Genomic DNA, 24,103 nt, shown 5'->3' on the forward strand with positions numbered 1-24,103 from the left:
TATTAAAGGCCCGGCTCCCCTTTGCCTCCCTCTCCCCTCCTGGGGTGGACCTCGATATTCCCGGTTGCGAAATCCCCGAACTGGAAATTCCCGTTCTCGAAACAAGGGAAATCAAGGAGAATGCTCGATTGCTTCGTAAGGTGGTATAAAATACGGTATCGCTATTTAATCACCCAAGTTCATGGGTTTTCAATGTCTGTTCGAGTCGTTTTAGCGAACGAAAGCCAAATTTTAGTGGCGGTTAGGCTTAGCGGGGCAGACACACGACGGAACGCAACGTTGGTTAGTTTATAATTAGGTTACAGTTCAAGTTCGGTGTTTGCATTTGGATGTCCGGGTTAGTCTAAGTTCGCCGTTGGCAGTTTCCCACTGTGCATTCTATAGGCAGTTAACATGTATTTACAGTGGCTTATTTTGCAACTGGGATTTCGATCACTTTATTTCGAGGTAAAGTCAACTTGCCGCAAGCAGTAGCGCCGCTGAGTTTGTACGCTGTTGTAAAGCAAAATACCTTCCCACACATTTGGCCCAAGACAAGTAATCAGGAATCACTTTCGTGTCGCAATAAGGGCGACGTGACCAGTCATAATTACGTTGTCATTCCCGCCAGTACTAGCGATCGTAGGAAGAAAAGAAAAAAAGAAGAAGAAAGAAAGAGAGAACAAACGTTGTGTGGGCTTTCCAAGTTGCGCACGTGAATGCCTAGGCTGGTGTTATCTGGAGAAATGTAGCGGAACCTTAGTGCCCGAAATTGCGGCTCTCGGACACAGCGAAATAGAGTCGAGCAATTCGTACACGCTTGACAACCAGGTTTCCGCGTATGTACACTGTATACACCTCTGTCTTACCTAGGAAGGAATAGGGTAACGCCGTGAATAAAGGCAGGGAGGTTATATACTTTCCGAGAATCGATCGTCGGGGGGGGTGACGCATACTGTCATTTGTTTGGAACAAAAATATACAAAAAGGACAGCGAAACGATGTTGTAATCACAAAGGACGACGAGAGACACAACAGTGGGGAGGGCACCAAACTTCCCTGAGCTCCTTTTTTAGGTCATGGGGGTTTAATAAGTGGGGGAAAAGTTGGAATGAAACAAATCGTTCTCGAACGTCTTCGTTCGCGGCAAAACGGGGACATCACCATCGGGACCAACACTCCATCGATTTTTTTTTCATTTCTTCTTTACGTTGTTCTTTCGAATCTTCGCTAGGGACAGACATGACGCCAGTATAAGTAACATAAACATATTGTCTGCATTTTTATATTTACTTTTCACGGGATGATTGAAATGCCCTTTGTACTTCGGAGTCAGCACTATTTTAACGCATTCATCTATGAAAATCTCCAAATTTTAGGCCCACGAATGTCAACAGCAGTGAATGTCCGTCCGTAACAGTTGCGAGAAGAAAGGAAAAAGAAGTTACAGTGGCACCGAAACCAGTGCAGGTGCCCGAGGATCTGGATCGAAAGACGGCCCTGTGCATCCACCAGATCCCGGACAATAGCTCACCGGACAATTGTGGGTAAAATAAAAACCTGATTTGATTTGATTTGACTGTAAGAAAAATAAAATGGAGATTTTGGTTTCACTAGTATGAGGCCCGCAACTCCACGTCACTGACATGACCTGACATCACGATTGTTCCTGTTCATGCATGCAACATTCCCGTTAGCCATGCTATTCTCTCTCTCTCTCTTTCCTCACCCAGTATGCATCCATATCAGATTATTTTAACGGACCTTCGGCGGTCAACAAACACAGCATGTCGACCCATCCGTACGTAACATTACGACACCACCTGGTGATGGTTCACCATACAAGTCTCACCAAGCATTGAGAAACAGTAACGTGTCAAAGCAAAAAGAACGATCTCGCCGCATTAATTACATTCGTGCATGGAATTACAAAGATCACTATGGCTGGACGAAACCGAAACACAGAACTCAGCATCAAACTCCCCTTCACCTATTCATTAACCCATTGTTCCCAATCCAGATCGCAGGAGCCCGTGTCGACAGAAACTCATTGTTGACCCAATCAATGTTACGCCTCGTAGAGTTCCGTTACACATACCCAACAACTTTTTTTTTTCCTACTCGACTTCAAAGTGACTCAGCGAGAAGTCGTCGTAGCAAACGTGCGTAAAAACTTTCTCGTAAAATAACGCGGACCCGCGCGCAGCAGCCAAATTACGAATGGGTATAATTTGTCCCGTGCTGTTGCAAAATAGTGTCGGGGTTAATAATTAAGGTCACCGGTGTCGTTGGGCTCAACGCCCGTTCGCCGTTGTCTCTGCTGCCAGATAGTAGCAACCCAGATTCGCCCTGTGCCTAGTTTCATGCCACTAGTTGCCGTGCCACACTTTGTGCTCGCTGAGCGCAGCTCTTTGCTCGTTCGGCAGCGTTCGTTGAACTGTTGCTGGGTTGTTGCTCATCCTGTATATCTAATGCGTCTGTGCGTACATTGGTGCTGTCGCCTCGTTAAGCAGACGCGTCGCCTATTCGTTATAGGCGGCCTGCTGGATACACAGGATGCTTAAAGGGGTTGCGACACTTCTACAGTGTTCCGACGCTTCTAGAGCCGGACGCGAACGTACGTTACAGACGTGGACAGATGGAGAGAGGACAGAGGACAGCAGGAAGGAGTGGGGGACAAGGGGGTTAGTATGCGTCCTGGGCCGACTTCAGGGGGAACTGTGTCGAGATTCGTCTGGAAAATCCTCGGAAAACCCCGGGAAAACCTCAGACAGCGCAGCTGGTGACAGGATTCGAACCCGTCTCCCAGTCTCGGCGTGGAAAGCGATCACCCTAACCACTATGCCACGTGAGCTGGTGGTTTATATCTATAGTACATTAAGTACGACACGTAGAGGAATTTTTTTCCTCGGTACTTTTTGGCGTGGAGTACAATGCGCTCATGATGTCACGTTCGTCTTGTGCTCCTTGAGTATAGTTGAGTTGAGTTGAGAAGAAGAAAAAAAAAAAGAAGAAACAGGCACTGATTAGAGAGCCGGCTACTCCAGATCATTTATAAAAACAAAAATGGCTAACTACAATAAGAATAATGAGTGACAAAGACACTCAGTCAGTCACTCACACACGGCGTCCACACACACTGTCAGTCACACTGTGTCCAGTCCACCAACTTGGAGTGAGTTGAGTCGATTTAAAGGCAGTCGGATGACTTCAGCGCTCTGCTATGGTTGAGAAAGACATTGAGAAGCGTGGAAATAGTCGAGCTCCGGCCTTCGAGAGCAATGGAGAAAGCTTGACTTTGGCCTGGTTTTGTTGAATCAGATAGGATGTGTGACACGAAGGAAAAGAAAGCCTATTTCCTGTGAAGTAGATACATCGCAGAACCAGTGCAAAAGGCGCGCAACCAACACGTGCACTCTCTCCTGTGGAAAACTCCTATTGACTGCACAGGAAAAGACGTGTCTTGTGTCAAGACGGCCCTGTCAGCCCTTGGACACTGAACAATGAGAAATCGCAATCAAATGCCAGTCGAAGGGGATATTGTGAACACGAGTGAGTACAGCGAACAAACAAATAACGGGTAAAGAAACGACATTATTTTCTTTATCTATTTATTTTACGATATTATTTTGTGACTGTAGTGTAAACTCGACTTACGCAGCACATCCCTGCGTTTGCGATGAAAACAAGAGGTCGAACGAACAGATAACGTACAAGTACAACACAGGACAAGACTCGTATCAGCAATAAAGCTTTATTCCAGAACATGTAGGAGGGGGGAAAATGGGCGAGGAGGAAAAGGAAGGCCGCAATACAGCCGTCTCGGCAATCCGGAAAATGTGAGATACTTATATGTTGTTGTTGTGTAGGTCATAGACAGCGGGTTCATAATATTTTTTTACCCGCTGTGTGCCGAACTGGAGAACGCAAACACTTCTGTGGTCCCCATCGAGGTGCAACATGACACACAGCACAAAGGGATCGGCGGAAGACAAACATACAGAACAGTTACATTGTTGTTGTTGTTGTGTGATTTGCATGCTGAGCATCCACTCCTTGACCTTGTCGAACTCCTAGCTGCCTAATCCAGCGTCCCGGCGTACAAATTCGTCGCAATGGCGCCAGTTGCAAGCACTGCTCTTCATCGCGCACGATACACGCCGAGAACAAACCCCATTTGTGATTCTCGGAATCGCACCACATATATAGTAGTTCCGCATGTGGCGCAACCCGGTTGATTTCAACAGCGCCGTCACGAACACTCTTCATCCACGTAAACGAGAGTTCTCCGAATTCAATACGGTCTCTTTCATTGTTGCAACCTTAATCGCATCTTTGCAATAAAATAGCTCCTCCACACCTTATTTACTTCCCCGCCACGCATGTGTTTGCTTCGCGGAAGAGTCTAATCGCCATAAGCACTGGTAACTCCCCGTGACGGAACCGACCAATTCAAAAGTCACGACAAAGAGCTCGATCATAAAAAAAAAAAGAAAAAAGAAAAGAAAAAGCAACGAGACAAAAAAGCCGAGCGCGAAATTACCACCGACTGAAGATGATGACTTCCGGCCAGTTCCTCCCGGATGAAACAAACACATAAATGGAAGACGATGGGGAAAACGCGGAAACGAGATAAGTGCCACGAGGGGTGGGGTGGGGGGGCGATGGGGGCAAAAGGAAAAATGACAAAGCGAAAAAGTACCAAGAAATGTGCCGCTTGCAGGGCAAGTGAGGGGAAGGGGGCATCATCATCATCAAGGGGGACTCCGAGTGGTGAGGGGGGCAACGTGGTGGTGGGGAAGGAGGGAGGGATGACAATGAAATACCGCGAGGCGTACAGTGCCGGGTCAACGGGTCCAACCGTCCTTCTGGTGCCGAGGCGACCGTTGGAACGGCCTGCGAAGGAAACACCTGCAGTCTGGGGCAAGCAAGTGGCACAGCGAACTGAAAGTTGATGCCTTTGTGGGGAGCTCCCCTGGTGGGTGATGCCAGTGTAGAGATATGGCAAAGGCAGGCAGTGGTGGGGACGTGCATGGGAGAAAGAGTTGCTGCAGGGGCGATATAGTCGGTACTGGCGACCTTCACTTTGAAGAGACGAGATTTGACGAGGCATTCGTGTGTGTCTGGTGTCTGACTTGTACTCAAACACTCTTTAAGTACTGTACTCAAGTTACTCAATCTTAGATACTTTTGGGAGAAATTTGGTTTCTTTTTGAAAGGAACTTGTAAACAGTTCTTAAGTTAAGTTCCTCCTAATACGTGTTTTCATTACTTTCCTTTTTCTTTCTTCCTGTTTCTTCTCGCGCGACAGGCATGTCGAGAAAAAAAAAGTAAGCTTTTTATGTTTTGGCTGGTCGCTGTGTAACTTACAGACACATACACTGAGTGCCCGTGGGAATGTGAGGGTTCCCGCTATGATTTGTTTTGATTGATCGTTATGATTCGTGAGGATTTTGATTCAGAGGGTATAATAGCTATACATTTCTTGTAATGGAGCAGGTAGCACCCATGGTGGGTTGCTGAAAGCTCCAAGGTTTACTTTATTTTACTAATGTATTAACTAACTAACTATATTTCCTCCTCAGATATTCCAAGGCTACCTTCGTCCCCTTTTCACAAATGATAATTTCAGAGCATCTTGAAAGTAACCAGCTACTCTTTTTGAGCATTCAGTATTATGTTCAAATACTTTTTTAAGGTTGCGTATTTAGTGCTTTGCTCAAATACCTTTCAACGTTGAGTATTTAGTACTCTACTCAGTCGCTTGTCTGCCTGGTGCTCAGTAACTTAAATACTGTTTTATTGAGTGTCATGTACAAGCCTGGTTTGATGTTGTCGTTCTTCTCACTTAGTTCTTGGTATTCCGATGATATTGTTCGTTATTTGCAGGTGATCGGAATGCGAAAAAATATTCCAGCAGGAATGCGCGACGAGCTTGCCTCCTACTCGTTATATTTGGTAGAGCCCCCATTGATTCGCAGCTGCATTTGCCGGACCTAAGTCCGCAGTGTTGTGTGCTAAAAGAGCATTTATCCCATCCAAACGCTTTTGTGCCGAACATGGCGTTCTAAAAGGGGACTTATTTTTAGCTGCAAGCATAAAAGAGCCGTTCGACAAAAACGCAACAACACGTTGGTTCTACTCGGACAAACGAAAGGGTGTGACAAATAGAGCTCTCTCTCTCTCTCTCTGTCTTGCTTACTTGTATATTCACAACAGGCATATTTTGCACCAGGTAGGAAAACGTGACTGCGATGGCCTTGACATCCACATGAGGTAATAAAGAGCAAGGGCAGAAAGAAGGCAGAAACAATAGAAGAGCTGGTTCCTTGCAAGGGGATGAAGCTGCCTTTTCATTGTTTGCGGCCGAAATGGAAGCTGTGGCGGGCATACTGCTGGTCGCGCCGGTGTTCTTGGAAATCATGCTGTGAAAAGTCGTTTACGGATCGCTCACGGTGGTTAATCATCACACTGTCGACCTTTACACGCCTGTCTCCTGTGTGACTGGCGCTGGTTTCATTTGACACAACGTCTTTGTTGTGATACAGCAAGGCCGACGACGAGAAGTGAGTGAGAGAAAAAAAAAAAAACTGCAAAGAAAAGAACATGACAGGATCGGTACACAATAATGCACATCTGGTCGTCTCTACTTCGATGTTTTTCTTTGGTTTGTGTCATTCTTGTGTCTTTCACATGTAGTCGGCCATAACCCCAACAATGGCAGCATAAGTCTTACGAGGCTTGTTGGCCACACCACTTCGCCAGATTCAAAACATGCTGGCTACGAATTTGTCAGCAATCACAAAAGAAGCAATGACATCGACAAAAAAAAAAAAAAAAAAAGAAGAAGAAAGAAATAAAGAAAAGAAGACAGACACTAACACCACAACTTCACGGCAGCCACTTCTGGTACCTGGAATATTGATGACCAATGTTTCATGTACAAGAGCTCAATAGAGGAACGGAAAGAGAGAGAGGGGGGAGGGGGATATTGAAGAGTGGGACATTGTTGTCCGGAATTACGCATGCAGAACAGCCTCCAGTAAAAGACAGCTCAGTTTAATGTATACCGAAATTGGCGAGTACATTCCACTTATCACAATAGCAGGTTCTCATATCACGACGCGTTATCGAGAGATGATTGTTTTACGTCAGTGCTAGCATATTGTGTTGCAGTCCCCGACGATAAAGGAAGTCTGATATGGTAGATGTCGGTTTCGTCATTTGGACAATGGCACGGCGCACGTGACCACAAAGTGTCCAATGAGTATTTGTCGAAACGAGAAGCAGATGAGGGTCGGTTATGTGCCTGGGTTCGTCACTTCTCTCTGTTTCCAGGGTTTTCTTGTCTGCCTCAACAATGGCGCATCATAAAAGAAAAAAAAAAAAAAAAAGAGAGAAAAGAAAGAAAAATTAAAACGTCAGGAGAATATACCCTGGTGACCAACTACAAACGGAAGAATGAAAATAGGACGGAATATCGAATGTGCGTGCTTAGTATTTGCTACATGGAAGAGTAAAGTGTTAACAAAACAGCCCACAGCGCATTGAATTAGCTTCTGTTTGAATAAGCAGCATTGACGCCGATGTCTCAACACGGAATAATTAGTAGATATTTTTTTTTAAGGCCGTAGAATACAACAGTGTACCAATAGTCGTCATGGGTTCGTTATTTGAGGTCTACTACCGGAAGGGGAAATAAAGAGGCATCCAGTAGCAGAAGGCACAATAGACAAATAAGATAACGGACAAATAATCTACCTCCGCATTTTTTGCAGTTCCAATGGAAACACAATATAGGATGAAGGAAATATTGGTATCTGCATGCATGGCCTCTGAGATCATGGAGTAAAACGTTTTCAGTGACAATGGATCAGTCATTTCAGTCAAGCGATTGTAAACACACTTACTGTTCGTTGTCGGAAATGACGTGTGCAACACAACCGAATGCTTGTGTACAGCGTAATGCGTAAATACTTGCGTAAAGAGCAGTTCTCTAAACCGCAGATACAGTTCAGTACAATAGAAAGTCACTAGAGTCAACGAAAACCTGCTGGGATGTTGTTGAAGCAGAGAAATGTGCTTTATGTTTCTATAGGCTGGTTATTTTACTCAGCTCAAGGAAAAAAAGATATGGTTTCGCTTGCACTAACGTTGGGGAGGTTCCTCAGTACCGTCCTCAGAACCTTTGCCACATGCTCTACGAAAAAGCAGCGTTGAGGGCAGGAGCGTGTGCAAGAAACGTTACAGAGGCTGTACTGAGGACACTACTGAGGAATTGCGTCAACGTTCGTGAAAGCGGGCCATGTTCGGCATAGACTTGGAGGGGGATAAGAGCAAGACGTGCTATAGTAGCATCCCCAGCTGACAGCCAAATTTATAATGATCGTAAAATACTCACAAATATACATATGACTGTAAAACCAGGCCAATTTATGAAGATGTCTCATTTAATAAAGGGGGGGGGGTGGAGCTGACAAATATATTTATTATTCAGGCTTCATTGCCCGAACAGCAACACGTAAGCGCAAAATGTAATTTTAATTTTCAATTACGATTTTTTACTCTCTCAGGGCAACGGCGTGGTATTCGCACACGATTTATGCACGCACACACAAATAAATAAATAAATAAGGCCCTGTCAATATAACAGTATGTCGCAGTCCTTGCAGGAACCGTTGCAACAGCAACATAGCGCTGGCCCTAACAGCAGCTCGCCTACCTGCTGCGTGTATGACGTCAGAGAGGGAAAAAAAGCGACACAGCTGTACCAACAGCAGCAGCAGCGACCTGACATGAGGTGGCGGACGAGGGTTGCCTGCTTTGTGATGTCGTCGTCGTCTGCTTTGAGCGCACGTGCATGCACGCTATGCAGCGCGTTGGTTACAACTGCGGCGTCCTCTCGTACCTATTGGCACAATAGGCTCCGCACGATCAACAGAGTACGGGCAAGTAACCGCCAGGAATAGCCATTGTCAGGCAGGCGTGCGGTCGTTTTATTTTGGCGTCGAATAAAAATAGGCGCAGCAATAAGCAAAGACATGCACGCGGGGAGGTGCAGTTCAAGCAGGACGGACGAGCCAGCGCTTGTTCCTCAAGGGCAAACAATTTCTACACTTAGGCAAGCAAGATGGCGGCGGTGTAAACCTTTATTTTTAACCGAATTTAAACGAGCGGATATTTATATCGCCATCTTCAGGCTCACTAACACAGGCGATGAACTCGTGCACCACCAAATATTTACACGTTTGTCACAACTCTAAGGAAAATACATTTATGTTTCGCGAGAGGAACAGTGTGTAAACATTCTGTTGGGCGCACAGGAAATCTTGCGTCACCCTTCTTCTTTTTCAGTGTTGAGAGAGGTCAGCCAATATTTGACTTGCTAGTCTTCACACACACACACACAAAGAAAAGAAAAAATCACAAGCACAGGCAATGAAGATGCGCTGATGCACATGTATCACAGGTACCGCATGTAGCCTGCCGCCTTGCGACATTTGTCAACGAAAGGAAAGTTAGGTAGCAAGCGAGCTGGTGGTGACGATCCATGACTTGAAAACCCGAGACGAGGTAGGGACAAAAACAGACAAACACAAACACGGCATTTGTCGTCTGTGGACCATGCGCCCAGAATCTTTGCAATGGTAGGTGGCACGCTGTCCAGTGTGGAGAGACGCTCTTCGAGGATCTTTCTCTCGTCCTCATATTTTTAGCAAAGCAGTAATAGATGGACGTCGTCTTCGCTTGTGTGGCATTTGTCTACATGTAGGGTCGTCGGCCATGGTTGGCTTATACCCGTAAGCTCTTGTCAAAGCAGTACCAGGTCGAAGTCGATGAATGAGTGCTGTGTCAGTTCGGCTCATGTATCTACAGCCTGTGTACTTATTTATTTTTATTTATTTATTTATTTTACCCCAAGGGCCCTTACGGGCACTTATATGAACCATCGAGGGCAACAAGCATGGGGTGTCTCCAGTGTAGATTGTCCAGGAGCTTCTTCATCTCCGCATCTGTTGTTCGCTTTGCATCACACTTTCTGCGTTGCACTCCGTTATGTGTTTTCGATTATGCGGCTGGTGAACGAAGTAACAAGAACAGCACTCGAAACGCTCAATTAACAGCACGAATTACATGAGCGAAAAGCATAAAGCTAAAGTATACCACGCGCACATCAAATACACGTGTCGTCCTGCTCTTACTTTGCCCATGAAAGAGGGTGATATGCGAAGGCGGAAACGAGTACCATGTACATTTCCATGTATTTGAAGCTTGCCAATACACGCTCGACGTGATATGGCAGTTGAACCCTTCACTTAGAAGGTCCAGCGGCGTACCATACAGCACACGAGGCCGCGACGTAAACTGGACGAAGCTTAATTAGGGCGCCTTATGCGAGCATCTAACGTCGCTACAAACTTGAAACAGAAAACAACAGCTGGAAAGAGTTAAATGTCGCTCCATTGTCTTCGAAATGCCTCATAGACCGGGTTGAATTACGTCAAGTGGAATGTATCGTAATACTCCCCTCCGTTATCCTCTGTTCAAATGCTTGGCATTTCGCTTACTCCCGTCAATCGCCGGCTTATTCAAGCGCGGTTGCTTACCATTACGACACTCTTCAGTCGCCTTCAAAATCTTAATGAACATTTCTGAATGACTTCCGGCAGAAAAGAAGGAAAAAAAAAAAAGAAAAAAGAACGCGGCACGTGTGTGGATTCTTCGACCTTGCCCGTCAAGTTTGGCAGAATATGACGTCATCTGGCAGTCGTCCAATGGCTGACGAGCAGGACAGCAAGCTGGCACTCATTCAGTGATTTTATCTACACTGGATCGCTGGGTAGGGTTGAAATCCTGTCAGAAGTGCTGGGCATCAGTGTACGATTGAGAAGGTACGTGAAGAATGTATCCGCCAATTTCTCTAGCCTGTTCACTGCCGAGAATTCATTCTTTTCATCGACTTTCAAACGTAGCAAACACGGACAAGAACTTCTGAAAGTCTGATATGGATCATCCTGTCGCGTCGTATGCCGGTCATTAGATCAAGCAAGCACATGGCAAAAAACCAAGATGGCATCCCGCCTCTTCCTCGTGGACGCGTACTTTACCTAAACAAACGCAGAACTATGTCCTCGACACTAAACAAAATGCCGGTCCAAATGCACCAGTCATCGCTGAAGCCAGACACGAGTACACTACTTTGAAAAAGTCACTAAGTTACAGTTAGCTTGTGAAAATAATAACTCAGTCACTTTTATTTCGAACCATAACTACTATGTAGTTACAACTACACTTAAAAGCAGCAGACAGACAGGTTATGCCTAAGGCGTCGTCGTTTAACAGCTCGTTGCCCGTAAACCCAGCACAAGAAGTTACATACGTTTGACATGAAACGGTATATATGTTTAATTTACTAGCAAAATTGCGGTAAAACGGCTCTGGGCGACGTCTAGTGAGAAATAACCCCCAATTTGTCAAATAACAGTGATCCATGTTCCAGACGGTCTCGCGGCTCATGATGACTACGTAGACAACAATGAAAAAATGGCTAGGAAGCAAGCGAGCTGGTGAAGATGATGCATAATGTAAAAAACCCCTAGGGAACACGAAGGGACATTATTATTTTATATGCAGTGCCGTGCGCGTGAAATGTAGTTTTGCGCCGTACTTGACTAGCAGATGTAGCCGGTGGCAACTTCGACACAGTGTTGCTCGTCATTTTCAATTTTGAACTATTCGCGCAATTGTGACGAAAATTGTGACGTAGGAGTATTGACGGCTCAGGCTATCGAATTTCTGAGATTGTAGCTCTACTGATTTGCAGTACCTTTAAAGTGACCTAGCGATAAAGCAGTCACTTTCGAAGAAAACGAAACCCGAGCAGACGATCATTTCAAGTTACTTCCCAAGACTAACTGACGCACCACAAGGACGTTATATTGGATTGACGTCACGGTTCGACGTCCGTGAAGAAATGCAAGACCAGCTCCTTCCACGATAACCATGCCCGTCTCTCAATGCAAAGGGACGACAGCCAGCTTTCTCCTTGAGCGACCAAACTTCACCGTGACGTAGACGTGGTGCAACTTTCTTTTTTTTTTTTCTCCTCTAAGGCTTCCCTGCTGGTGGGATGCGCAGCGGCGACTGAAAGTATGGGCGACCCGTTGGAGCACCGGCTTTCGAAATTATTGGCCTCTTTCCATCGTTTCCAAATGGGTCATTCGTTTTCCGCTGTCGAGCTTTTTTTCTTTTCTTCCTTCTGTCGTCTCGGATTGGATTTTGGCAAACGCGGGTCATGGCAGTTACTCGTGGTCGGTCGATCCACCATATGAAGCATATACCCGAACCTGAATGAGTCATAGTGGAACTGCTTGTGTTAGAATATCGTGGAAGGAATATCTCGTATTCTTTTTAGTTCGACGTCAACGAGACCGTGCAGTCGGTACTTTTTTTTTTTTTTTCGATCATTTACGTATGTTGAGTTTGCGCGGGCCTGTGTACTTTTTTGTAGCGATTCTGGACAGGCATGAACTGTGCTGGAGAAGCCTAATCCATGGCTCCCACTCATTAAAAAAAAAAAAAGAAAAAAAAGAAAGATCAAGGGTGCTTTTCAAGGACTTTGAGGCTGGGCCATCATTTTGCCCCTGAAGTAAAATACGAGGTGACCAGCACCCACCTAAGGGCGCCCATCAATTCTCGCATTTCTGGTAACTGATTTCTCTTGCAATGGAGTGCTAACTCCGAATAAACGGAACTTGCATTGCAGCTCCCCAAGACTAAGAAAAAAGATGCAAAGCCGCAAGAGTTTTCAATGACTGGAGAAAAAAAAAATTCCAGGGATTCCCCCGACCTTGAAAGCAGCATTTTCGAATTCCACGGTATTCAAGGGCCTCAAAGTCCAGTGGGAACCGTGCCAATCAGGAGGGCGAAAATTACCCCCCTCCCTTTCCCAAGCCAAGGCTTCTTTCTCACTTTTCAAACACTACACGTACCAACCCGCACGAGTATTACTACGTTCTTAAATTCGATTCCCCGCTTTACTTCCACACTTTTTGAGGCACAAAAAAAGAAGAAAAAAAAAATCACGATATTTTGGCAGAAACGGTTTCCACACATGTACGATCACCGGCGTACGCAGAGCAACGACTGCGGCCAGGCTCGAAAATGACACATGAGTAAGGGAGGCGTTATTTGCGCAGGACGTTGCTCAGCTGTTGGAATTCCGCTAGCAGGTAGGTACACGCAAGAGCTCCGACGTGACTCATACGCACCGCGCTGGCAATAAATAATCGAGAACACACTCTCGCCAAGGCGCGGCGATACACCATCTGCTGCTCCCGTACATTCGCCCTGTCCCTTCTCTTGGAATGTGTACCGGACTAAAATATTGTACGGCACACCAGCAGTACGCATTGCTATACTGCACCTTGTGCCTTTTCTAGTCCTCTAGTACGACAAGGACAATAAGCTATAACACACGCTAATGCTACTAACTTCTCTTACGAGTCCCTGAGATACGCAGTATTTCAACACAAACCGTCATATTAACCGAGTTAACTTAGAAAGGACGTAATACATGCTATGTACGCCAGGAATGTTTGTCTAATTCGCTTCAGGAAATTTCCTAGAGACATGCTTTGCCTACAGCATTCTCTTGTCACAACAAGCATTTTTCTTTTCATATGACTAGACAAACTAATTTTGCGTAACAGACCCGTTGTCAATCATAGAAGTGTTCGATATTAGCATGCCCTTGTACGCAGGCATTTACCGTCCGTAAGTAATAGGAAAATGTTGGCATGCTGGTATATCCTCAATGCAGACAAACATGCTTCTCAGTGTTTGCGTATATCTTCAGAGGGCCCGTACGAATGTGTTGACGAAAAATGAAGGACACACCGAGACACGTGGCTTAATAACTTAAAACTTCGTTTATTTTCATCTTTAAGTTCTTTCTGTAAAAATCTCTCACGAATACAGATGCCTTTTCTTGGTTCTCAGAAAACAAAAGTGACATAATGCAAACATCAATTTGATAGTATCAGTATGGTACAACTATGATAAGGCCACTTGAGGAAAGGGAAACATGGAAGGTGTGTAGCGAAGACACCAAAATATTATGCAACATTATTGGCTGTAACGTTACACGATGCAGTAGCTCTCCGTCTTGTGAATAGGAATGCAAATATCTGACAGGTAAAAAGTTACAAAATAATACTCCTCTTTGCAAATATATACTTGGTCCACATCTGCGTCCTTTTATCCTAAGCTACAATGTAAGGCACCTCAGGCAGTCAAACAACACACACATGAAAGTTTACAATAATAGAGAGGCCGACTGACTCTCGATATCACACTGGAAAACCACGATGGACTGTTGTCAGCTCTTTTGTGCAATTATGCTTTATCTTTTGCAGCGGGCAGAGCCACTATTTGTGTCTTTCTTTCTTTTTTTTTCCCGTTTCCTCTAAGCTGAGATCTTTTTTTCAAATTTAAAACACAAAAGTACACGAGTTAAATAACATGAGAGAAACAGTGAAGATTAAAAGTATATCCACGACCAAACTGAACACACCAAATGCAAGCCAAAACCGTTTTCGTTATCAATCCTGTGGTCGTCTCTTTGGCATCCGGTACCTAACAAATGCTTACTGTCTTTACCCCCCCTTTTAACCTTTAAATGGGCCTCTCCCAAAAGAGCACAGTTGCTGAACTTTCGGGTTGACAAAGAACCTGTTGGAAACGGGAGGGCTCTCGAGCTTAAATATGAGCATTGTTTGCTTTTTCTTTCTTAGCTTCACCTATGAAATAGCTTAAAATAAATAAATTAGTTAAATACAAGGTACAGAACGTGAAGACATTGTAAAACACGCAACTCTCGCTCAAAGTTGTGGCGGGCGATGATCCTAAACTGCTTGAAACGGAGGGGGGTGGTAGAGCATCGTTTTTTCTTTGCTTGGACTCCAAGCAAACAAAAAATGCACCGTAATACTCAGTAGAAAAATATGCAATATGTTGGCAAAGATTATGCTCGCTTGGTTGCGTCATTCAATCAATAAGTTACACGGGTGACAAGCTGAAGAATGATTCAAAGCCACTCAACGCAACACTTTTTTTTTCAGCCCATCAATAATTAATGTCGATCACGGGCAGGGTTTTCCTTAACCACCTGTTTGAGAGCGTCTGATGGCATAGTGTACAATGCAGAATAATAATAATAATAAATCAAATAAATACGACAGGAGAAGTAAGGAACACAAAAAGAGCATGATAATGCGGAGGAAACAAATAAAATATCCCTTATTTTTTTTCTTCAAAGATGCACTAGGGAAAAAAGTGGTGACTACACATAGATTGTTTTCTCTCTCTCTCTTCTTAAATACATGACACATAAAGCAGTAGTGCTGAATGAAAGGCTATGGGGAATTAAGACTCCATCGCAGATTAACGATTATTGTACAGGACAACCCCCTTGCTAACAAAGAAAAAAAAAAAAAAAGAACGAGGGTGTTATGGCAAACTCTGTTCGACTAAAACGCTTGGTCCCTTGACTTGAGGGTGTAGTGTAGTTGTCTTGAGCAGATACATCTCGCAAGACCACGTTACCTGCCAATGCCCAGTAGATAGCACTCAGTTACAGCGGAGGATTTCTCTACACGTTTCTCGTATGGTGACCAGTACTCTCTGATCCTACTCCATAGAGAGATTTTGGCATCGCCTTATGCCCGCTCTAAGAAAGCAATAAATATGATATACGGGGGTGCTTGCCATTCTTGTCACTTAAAAGCAATAAATATATGTGGAGAGTTCTTTCAGAGGATACGGATGGAGACACTGCTTCACTCTGGCAGGTAACGGGTAATGTACACAGAGAAACAGCATTTTGGTAACGGCGTTATGGTAGTACTTGCCGACGTGCCACAAACTTGGGGGAGGGGTAACTTTACTCGCCGTCCCTCGGGTTGGCCAGCTGGTTGAAGATGGGTAGCCTGCCGATGGGAGAGTTGCAGGACGCCTGACCCGGAGAGCCGTTCACGCTGATCGTATCCAGTTCGGAGCCAAGCGAATCCACGGGCGACGGTGGGCCTTCGAAAATGCCGCCCACTCTCGCTGGCGGGAAGGGGAACGCAGTCTCCGACCCCGCGATGGACAGTGCCGAGAACGGCGACGACATCAGCGTTGGCTGCGAGCCACCAAACGCTGGGAACCCGGCTTGCACGACACCGCTTTTGACGCTCGGCGATGTGACCAGAGAAGCAAAGTCGTGCGAGAACGCAAAGGCCGTGTTACACGTCGACGACGCGGGCGTCAGCGGGTAATTTCCAAAGGCGTCATCGTACATGGGACTCGATGGTGGGGAGAGTTCGCCGGCCGATCCCAGGCTGCCGAAACTTCCGATGGATAGGGCCTTGGGCCTCGTCTGCTGGTGGTGCGTAATGTCGTTCGGCTGGCCCGGGTTCAGGTTGTTGATGAGGCTCTTGCGCGATTCCTCGGAGTTGTGAATAAAGTGACAGCGGGGTCCGTAGGGGCAGAATCCCGTCGTGTGAAACGTGCGACACAACTCCGTCTTGTACTTTGGGTGGCGCGCCAGCGTGCGCAACTCGTGACCACCGTGCGCGAACTGGCACTTGTCGCCGTACTTGCAAGTGCCGCTCTCTTCGAAGGGCCTGCAGAGCTCCGTCTTGTAGCGACTCGAATTTTGAGGTGCCTGCTGAACTGCGGCGGCCTGGCCCGCGGGCCGCCTGTCGACGGGCTCACTGTAGCTGCGGTCAAGCTTACGGTGTTCACGTTGCTGCAGAGTGTTGCTGGACGCGCTGGTCGTCGTCGCACTGAACACTGCACTGCCGTTGACAGTCATCCTGAGTGGAGTCTTCGGCGGAGACTGTGGCCGCAGCACGCTCGTTGGTGTCACACTAGATGACGATCGGCGAAGTCCGACGATACTGTGTGGAACCGGCGGCGGCGGCTTGCGATGATCCAGCGGACTTGCGAAGCCCGACCGACTGCCGGCGTAGCTGCTGCCGTTATTCTGCGAGAGAGATGGAGACAGTTGAAGAAACCTCGGCCGTTGGCCTACATATCCCCCACTCGGTAAAACATTGCAGACAAGCAACCCCCCCCCCCTTTCTCGCGTAATCCTGACCCAGATATTTTTTTGGCGCTGCCGCTACGAGAGACCTAAAATTGGAAGCAGGAGAAACGTTTTCGCTCCCAACGGGGAAGGAAAAAATCGGCGATAGAGGAAAAGAAGCGCAACGCTCCTCCCTACCTTGCAATACATCGCACTACTCGAGTAGTCGTTGAAGAAAGGCGACACGATGGCAGTGCTCATTTTGGCTCCTTTCCTCAGAGTGTGGCTGTTGTGTAAGTGCCCGGTTGGGACCCAGGGTAGAAGCACAAGTGCCGTTTTATCCACACGTCCGACTGCGTGCGTCGCGCCTCTTCTGCTGCCTTCTGTTATGTTCGCGAGTCGGAGACCCGCTCACACGTCCCAACTTTTTCAAGGCGCCCCCCGGCTCCCAATGAAAGCTGACGTCACAAAACGTCACGCGGAGAGGAGGATCATGCCGGCGGCGCAGCCAATCAGGGATCTGCGCGCGCACTCGTACTCTCCCACCCAGGGGGCTAAATCTCTCTTCACGAGTTTCGCTCCGAGGAAGAAAAAAAGAAAAAGGAAAGAAAGAAAGCAAGAGAGAAATTGGCCAAAGGAGACAGATAGCAGTCAGCTAGGCTGGACGATAGTGGGCAGAAAAACAAATTAGCAAAGGCAGCACACAGCAAGTAAACGTTAAATTTCGTTTGAGCAGAGAAAATATTCTACGTCTACCGAAGATTCACCGCCCAGTCGAGCTGGGCAGGTCGTGTTCCCCTGTCGCAAACTAAACCGTCTGGATCTACTGTTTACGTAGCGTGGACTGAGTTGCGAGCGATACGTAGCATGATCATCAAGAAACTGCATACTGAAACACACACACACGTATATATGATGAACTGTTCCTGCCAATCACGCGGCTGTCAATACTGCATCGCGCGAGACTTCATGGGATGAGAACACAGTGTTGAACCAGCCGTGGCCATTTTTCAAACCACTGGTACTCCAACGAGGCATTCTGATCGTAAACATCACAGCACGTAACGAATCAACAGCTTTAAGGCGCTGTGGGGGCCTATTAAGAATGAAGCGATGACGCCAGACCATGTTGGCAGTATATCCTTGTGCTGTTTACTGTCATGCAAAACACAGCAGCGGGGTCTGCACTCCAGTCAAAACACTGAACCCTCGGGACTTCTAAGAATAGACTGAGGGGCGTCCAGCCTTCCACCTCTGTCTAAAATAGCCACTCTCCGGAGTACACGATACCCTTCGCAAAAGGGATCGATCAGTAATGAGATGTCACATCCATCCCAAGTGCTGAAAACTATGCGTCGAGGGATCCTCAAAACATGGGAAGACGCGGAGAGAGTTCAGCTCTCCTACGAGATTAACGTATGGCGAATGGAATCGACTCACCGCCTAACGCCCTGCGTCAATATCTCGTTAGCACACACGGAAGGATGTATTCAAGAAGACGTTCGTCATCACGCCAAAGGTATATTGTGCCGACCAACGCATACGCTATAGCGGCTACACGCACGAACCGGCCACTCACCTGCTCTTATTGCACACGTGTTCCCGTCCAGTCCTACTGACTGACTGAGGAGAAAAGGGGCAAGCGAAAGCACCGGCTACGTCACGCGCAACGAAAACTAGACACTCAGGTCAACGACTCCCGCCGAGAGTCATCCCCGTTAACCCCCATTCAGCCCAGTGACTGTGTTTCGGCTTGACCGTGCAGCCGCCGATTAGCCGCACACAAAAGTCACTCTCCCGACCAATATGCAAAATAGTATAGGTGCGTGCTATTCGCGTTGGTTACGGTAGGCACGCACACGTTGTTTCATATTTTAACCGTCACGCGCTGGATGAGCAAAGCTGTGCTTGGCGCCTGTGTATGAAGGTACCTGTGCTTCGCGAGACCCGTAAACTGTAATTTGGAACTATGACGCAGATGGTGCGGCGATATTGTATTACGGAACGTAGGCAGGCTGCGCTGTAAGCAGAGTGTGATTTCTGAAACCGTTCAGTTCGATGTCCTCATGCTGAGTTTGCACTCGGCGACAGTACGGTGGCAGCACAGGCGCGGGCGTAAAACGTTTGCGCGGTTTAAAATTGTTTCGTATTATTGAGAATGTGGCTTCCTGATATTTTTTTTTTTCGTTATTGAGGCTAGCAGACAAGCATCAACTGTTGAAGTACCGCTCGAGTTCTCAGTTGCAAATACAATGAAGATTGCAGACTTGCCACGAACGCGGAAGAAAACCGACACGATGCCTCATCGTTTCTTGTCACATCAAAATGCGCACATAAATAGAAGTATTTACGTCATACACCGAAAAAGACAAGTAAACATACATAACAGAATTTCGCCAACAGCACAGACACACAACTCCCCGATGTAGGACAAATATACTCCAATACTTTGGACCCTGGCGAGCAGGGACATTCCCGAGCTCACGACAACAAGAAAAGAGGCCCAGTCAAAAGAAGCCTTTAATATAAAGATCCACCGCTCTTTATAACTGGCACACTGCGGAGATTTTTTTTTTTTTATAAGGAGAACGTACATATGCCTGGCAGCCATACACACATGACACCCTGATAAGTTGGGGGGAAACTCTCCGCTTTCAAAGACGCACAACCAAAAATGCAAAACTCAAGAGACGCTCTTTCTCCTTTTTACTTCCCTCGGCGAAAGAGAAATTGCCTCCAGAGACTAGGGGTGGGGGGAGGAACTCTAGCTGCTCGTGCATGCTTCTCGGACCGTGGGAAACTCGCGCAGGGCAGATGTTCTGGTCTCGGAATTTGAACACCCTCCAAAAGGCCATGTCCCGATTTTTTCTTTTCTTTTTCTTTCACTCGCGTTCTTTTGGGAAGGAGAGCTACTGTATGCCGCGACCTAGCGCTAGCGCTTCAAGCAACAGCTGAGAAGAGGGAGTTCGCATCGGGGCTTGTTATGCAACAGTGCTATGTTGTAGCGTGCCAGGTTTTGGCGGCTGGTGAAAAGGTGGCTGTGCAGCTGTGCTTCAAGGGGCTCATAGAGCGCACTATAGCTCCTGCACAGCCAGCTTGACTACACACGTACAAGGTGTAAGTTATGCCACCCTACTAAAGTGAACAAGCTTGTCGACTCTAACGTTGTTTCGCGAAAAAGAAAATATCTGATAAGGGCGTACCGTTGTGGCTAGCACCCCTAGCGGACAGGAAATGCCTTCGCTTCAGGAAGAACAGGAGGAATACTTAATACCTTCAAAGGCACAAATTGCAAAAAGCAACTCGCCATCTTTACGCAATGACGAATTATGTGGTTTATTAGGGCGGTGATATAGCATCTGTAGCGAACGCTACGAAAGGCGACTTGATCGTGCAGCACACTATCATCACTATGTGTACAGTACCCTGTCTCTCCAAGATCCAGTCGGGTTTTACTTTCAAGAACCATGCAAGCTGAACAGCCGCGTGACCGATATTTTCTCATATTACTCTTTCCGTCACTTTCTTTTCCCCTATTCCTGTAACGTTTTTCGCGTGGCATCATGAGGATCTAAAACTACGGATCCGCAACGGCATATAGCTAGGACACCTGTTGACGGATTGGTTAAAAGAGTTCGATGCAGAATACAACGCGTTTATGCGAACTACAATGCTCGTGGAAAATAAAAGCAACCAAAACATGTGCTCGCTTCGAAACTCTCTTGTTAGCAAACATGCGATTGATCATAACGTACATTTGGATCGGTATGTACCTTTGCGTTTAATCAAAAAAGATTTGTGCTGAAATCTTACCATTTCCTGCCCAGTTGTCCTTTCCGAGGCAGATTTAAAGGAAACGAACCTCCCAAAACAACACTAAGCCGCCATTACGAGTTCAGAGGCGCCACCTGAACGCCGTGTAAGAAAGCGTGACCTGCGTGGCCAGACGAACTTGGTTTTTCTGCTTTTCATAGCAGGCAATGGACGTCTACCCGAGAATTGTCATCATGACGTCGGTAGACAGACTGAAACCGAAACAGATCGGAAGGGGAGGGCTGGGTTCCACGAATGGACACTTGTTCGCTGCCTATTGAAAGAAAAGTAGGACCGAAGGTCGCGTCCCTCTCAGGGACCATCGTAATCCCCTCAAGACCGTGGCTTCGAGCGCGACCTTGTTCTCCCCTAGCTTCGAGCGTAGTTCAACTCTACCAAATGGGTGGCGCTGTCGAACACTATGACGCCATTTGTTTACAAGCAGGGAGCGGTCTATATCGACATCTATCTATGTGATTGAGTTATTACTAGAGCTCGGCGCGGGTGCAGGTGTACTCGCGTATCCGCGTGGATATTCGCACTAATCTCGGATTTGCGGGTAGAAAACGTGACTTGGTGCGGGTCGCGGGCACAGTGCGGGTGCACTAGCGTCGCCGCTGCGGGTACCCGCGTTCATGTTTTTCCGCGAAATAAACGCGAAAAAGATCGGACTTCCAGTGCGTTTTATGCTAATTTCATCACCGTTCTTTTCAACAATTATGTATCATGCATTTGATGTACAGAATGTAAAATCCGATAAACGCTCACAAACGCTTTCCTGTGTTTCTTTTTGCGTTGCAGTACTCTTTGTGCAACTCCGCTGCACGCCCTTGTAGTGCGGGTCTGCGGATATAGGGTTTATGCACTGACGTTACCTCGCCCCCATACTGTAGGTCAGTGGTTCCCAAACTTCTTCGCCCCGCAGCTTATAAACATAGAGACGACCCGCCCCCCGGTTCCCTCGTCGCGATGCCGGACGTCTTCCGATCTCAGCGCATGAACGTTAGCCAAAACGATACACTGACATTTTATTGGAGCTACATTCAGAGCGAGTTCCCTGGGCCCGAAAGCCTTGCACAAGGGCAGGAGCACTTGTGCTTTCGGAATCTAGAGATGATTTTCGTTTGACAGCGGTCAGAGATCGTTCAATTATTAAACAGCTGGATGCACGCAAAACTCTGAAACCACAAGCATGAACGAACGCTTAATCCTGAGAAAATACGGCGCCGTGATCTGCTAACTACCGTGTGCATGCTTCGTTCAGCGACAATGTACGCGAAACGGTTTTCTTAGCTTTTCCTTGTTTCTTCGGTCCGCTCTATAATTCGCGAAGACTCCACTGCGCGGTGCATCGTCAAGGCTGGGCATCCGCGTATGCCGCGATAGACGCAGACGCTGTGACCTTTAGTGGGAGTTGGCCCTCGTGCACAAGTGAAAGAAGGCATGAAAGCGAGCTTGTGTGATGCATCGCAAGCGTCGCGTACCCCGCATGCATGCGCATATATGAGAAACCCCGACTCCAACGCCACGGGCTTTCTTTTTAACGAAGAATAGCGGACACGGCGCGGTATTTTTTTATTTTCTTAGTTTGTGGGCCACTTCGCGACCTCCTGGCGGTCGCGACCCAGAGTTTGGGAACCACTGCTGTAGGTCTTTTGAAGTTATGTTCCCGCTTTCGTACGCTGTCATACGCTTTGCTTCGATATGCTACAAATCACACAAAACAATTTGGAGCACCAAATGTACGGTGAGTGCGATATATGAGTGACGGCTTGGACCGTTGGACGGGACTTACAATATGGTGGCCGATGGCAGCACATTGCACATGCGAGGGCGGTTCGGGTCAAGAATTACATACCGGGAAGGCCGCGGACCTCTGGGCATTACAGCTGACATGATGACGTTTTGTAACCAGCTCAGTCAATAACAGCACCAAACCTATGAGCTAAAACCGCCACCACCGTATAAGAATAACATCCATGACCGAAAACTGTCTACGTCGTGGCGCCGCCGACACACATTGGCTTTTTCGAGTATTACGTGAATGTAACTTTCTATGTTCAGCCGACACGCAAAACTTGGAGCACAACCAAACGCCATGGATATTACTTGAACCTGCAGGAATCATGAGAAAGCGTATGCTGTTCTGGGCGAAGTCATATCGTCTGTGGATTACTGTATCATATAATCCCGTTTCTACTACATGTGAACTGGATTGTAGAAAAAAATGGCTCCTGAAGAAATGGTCCCGACGGCAAAAGCGGAAAAAAATGGTCCCATCTTTTTTTTATCTCTCTCGTGTTTTCAATCAGAATGCAGATTAAGTATACGTTCGTAATTTACTTTATTTGTACATCTGTTGTGTATTTTTTAAAGACGTACAAGGTTCGGCTGACTGAGTACTATCATTTGGAATCGAGTAAAATTTACAATATTGTATGAGTTCATAGTGTACGTACAAGCGTAGGAATGTTACCGCGTCCCCCTTTGCCCGTACGCGCTTACAAATAAAAGAGAGCAAAAGGCAGCTGTACACATGAATACGACCGAAGCTATAACATTCCTTGATGACGGCCTATACTAGCCTGAAAATCATCGCTAAATATTTCTTGTTCGTCTTCTTTTTAAGCATCTTGCCTTGCGTTGTCCGCACGTCGTCTGTGCCAAGAATATACTGACGAGAACAAGACTCTAGAAAGCTTTCTGCGGGGAATTGGACACGCTGTGCGTTTGCGTACATAAGCCACGGGCTCCTGCAGCTGTTCGTTAGTTTCCAGTAAATACCGTCTCGTTACAGCAACAAATAAGCGAATTCGAAAGTCTTTGGCACTGAGTTGAATACAGAACGACACGATTCTCTTTAGGTTAAAAACGTAGAGCGCTCCTGTTTTCTCCCTACAGTACTTTAATTTTAAGCAATCAATTCAAGCAAAAATACGTAATCAAGTACCATTTAGCTATTTTAGTTGTTGTTTCGAGGGCTGAGTGAGCAATGAGAGTCCCTTTTTCCACTGTTTATGTCGCAAGCAAAAGAAACTCCGGACGCGGGACCATTTTTTTCCGCCCTTGCCATCCGGGACCATTTTTTCCGGAACCTTGTGAACTGATATTTGGAGTGTGATTGCAGCAACATTTGCGTAAGCTACTTTGCACAATGCAGGACTCGCCGACGATGCGCGCAGACAGCAAAGGTCCCGAGTACGTAGCCCCCATAGTGCACCGCGTGGTTTCGCGCTGCCT

The 24,103-nt window shown here is 46.7% G+C and overlaps 2 protein-coding genes across 10 annotated transcripts in view; one reads left to right on the forward strand and one right to left on the reverse strand.

Moving 5' to 3' along the window:
- LOC135401300 (p53 and DNA damage-regulated protein 1-like) overlaps nucleotides 1-24,103 on the forward strand; it is a 189,210-nt gene that overhangs the window by 156,258 nt on the left and 8,849 nt on the right. Inside the window, exon 1 of one of the 8 annotated variants that reach the window (XM_064633615.1) lies at nucleotides 10,777-10,871. The exons of 4 other annotated variants lie outside the window; for them this stretch is intronic. Coding sequence is in view for 1 of the 4 variants with exons in the window: in XM_064633611.1 (XP_064489681.1) it covers nucleotides 13,151-13,211 (61 nt within the window). In the remaining 3 variants the exon portion in view is untranslated. Of the gene's footprint in view, nucleotides 1-10,776; nucleotides 10,872-13,120; nucleotides 13,212-20,059; nucleotides 20,168-24,103 lie in introns of those variants that run through there. 3 more of the 8 variants (XM_064633620.1, XM_064633611.1, XM_064633618.1) reach the window with 3 other exon arrangements.
- Nucleotides 13,892-20,962, reverse strand: LOC135401297 (mRNA decay activator protein ZFP36L1-like). Of its 2 annotated transcripts, none has more exons than XM_064633605.1 (2): nucleotides 20,864-20,962; nucleotides 13,892-17,008 (listed from the first exon to the last, which is right to left on the reverse strand). In XM_064633605.1, the coding sequence occupies exons 1-2, from the start codon at nucleotides 20,864-20,866 to the stop codon at nucleotides 15,923-15,925; spliced, it is 1,089 nt and encodes a 362-aa protein (XP_064489675.1). In that variant the 5' UTR covers nucleotides 20,867-20,962; the 3' UTR covers nucleotides 13,892-15,922. The 2 variants fall into 2 exon arrangements, with proteins under 2 accessions (XP_064489675.1, XP_064489674.1); XM_064633604.1 differs by lacking the exon at nucleotides 20,864-20,962 and adding an exon at nucleotides 17,249-17,481.

The sequence above is a fragment of the Ornithodoros turicata genome, chromosome 7 (genome assembly GCF_037126465.1).
Source record: "Ornithodoros turicata isolate Travis chromosome 7, ASM3712646v1, whole genome shotgun sequence".
Lineage (NCBI taxonomy): Eukaryota > Metazoa > Arthropoda > Arachnida > Ixodida > Argasidae > Ornithodoros > Ornithodoros turicata.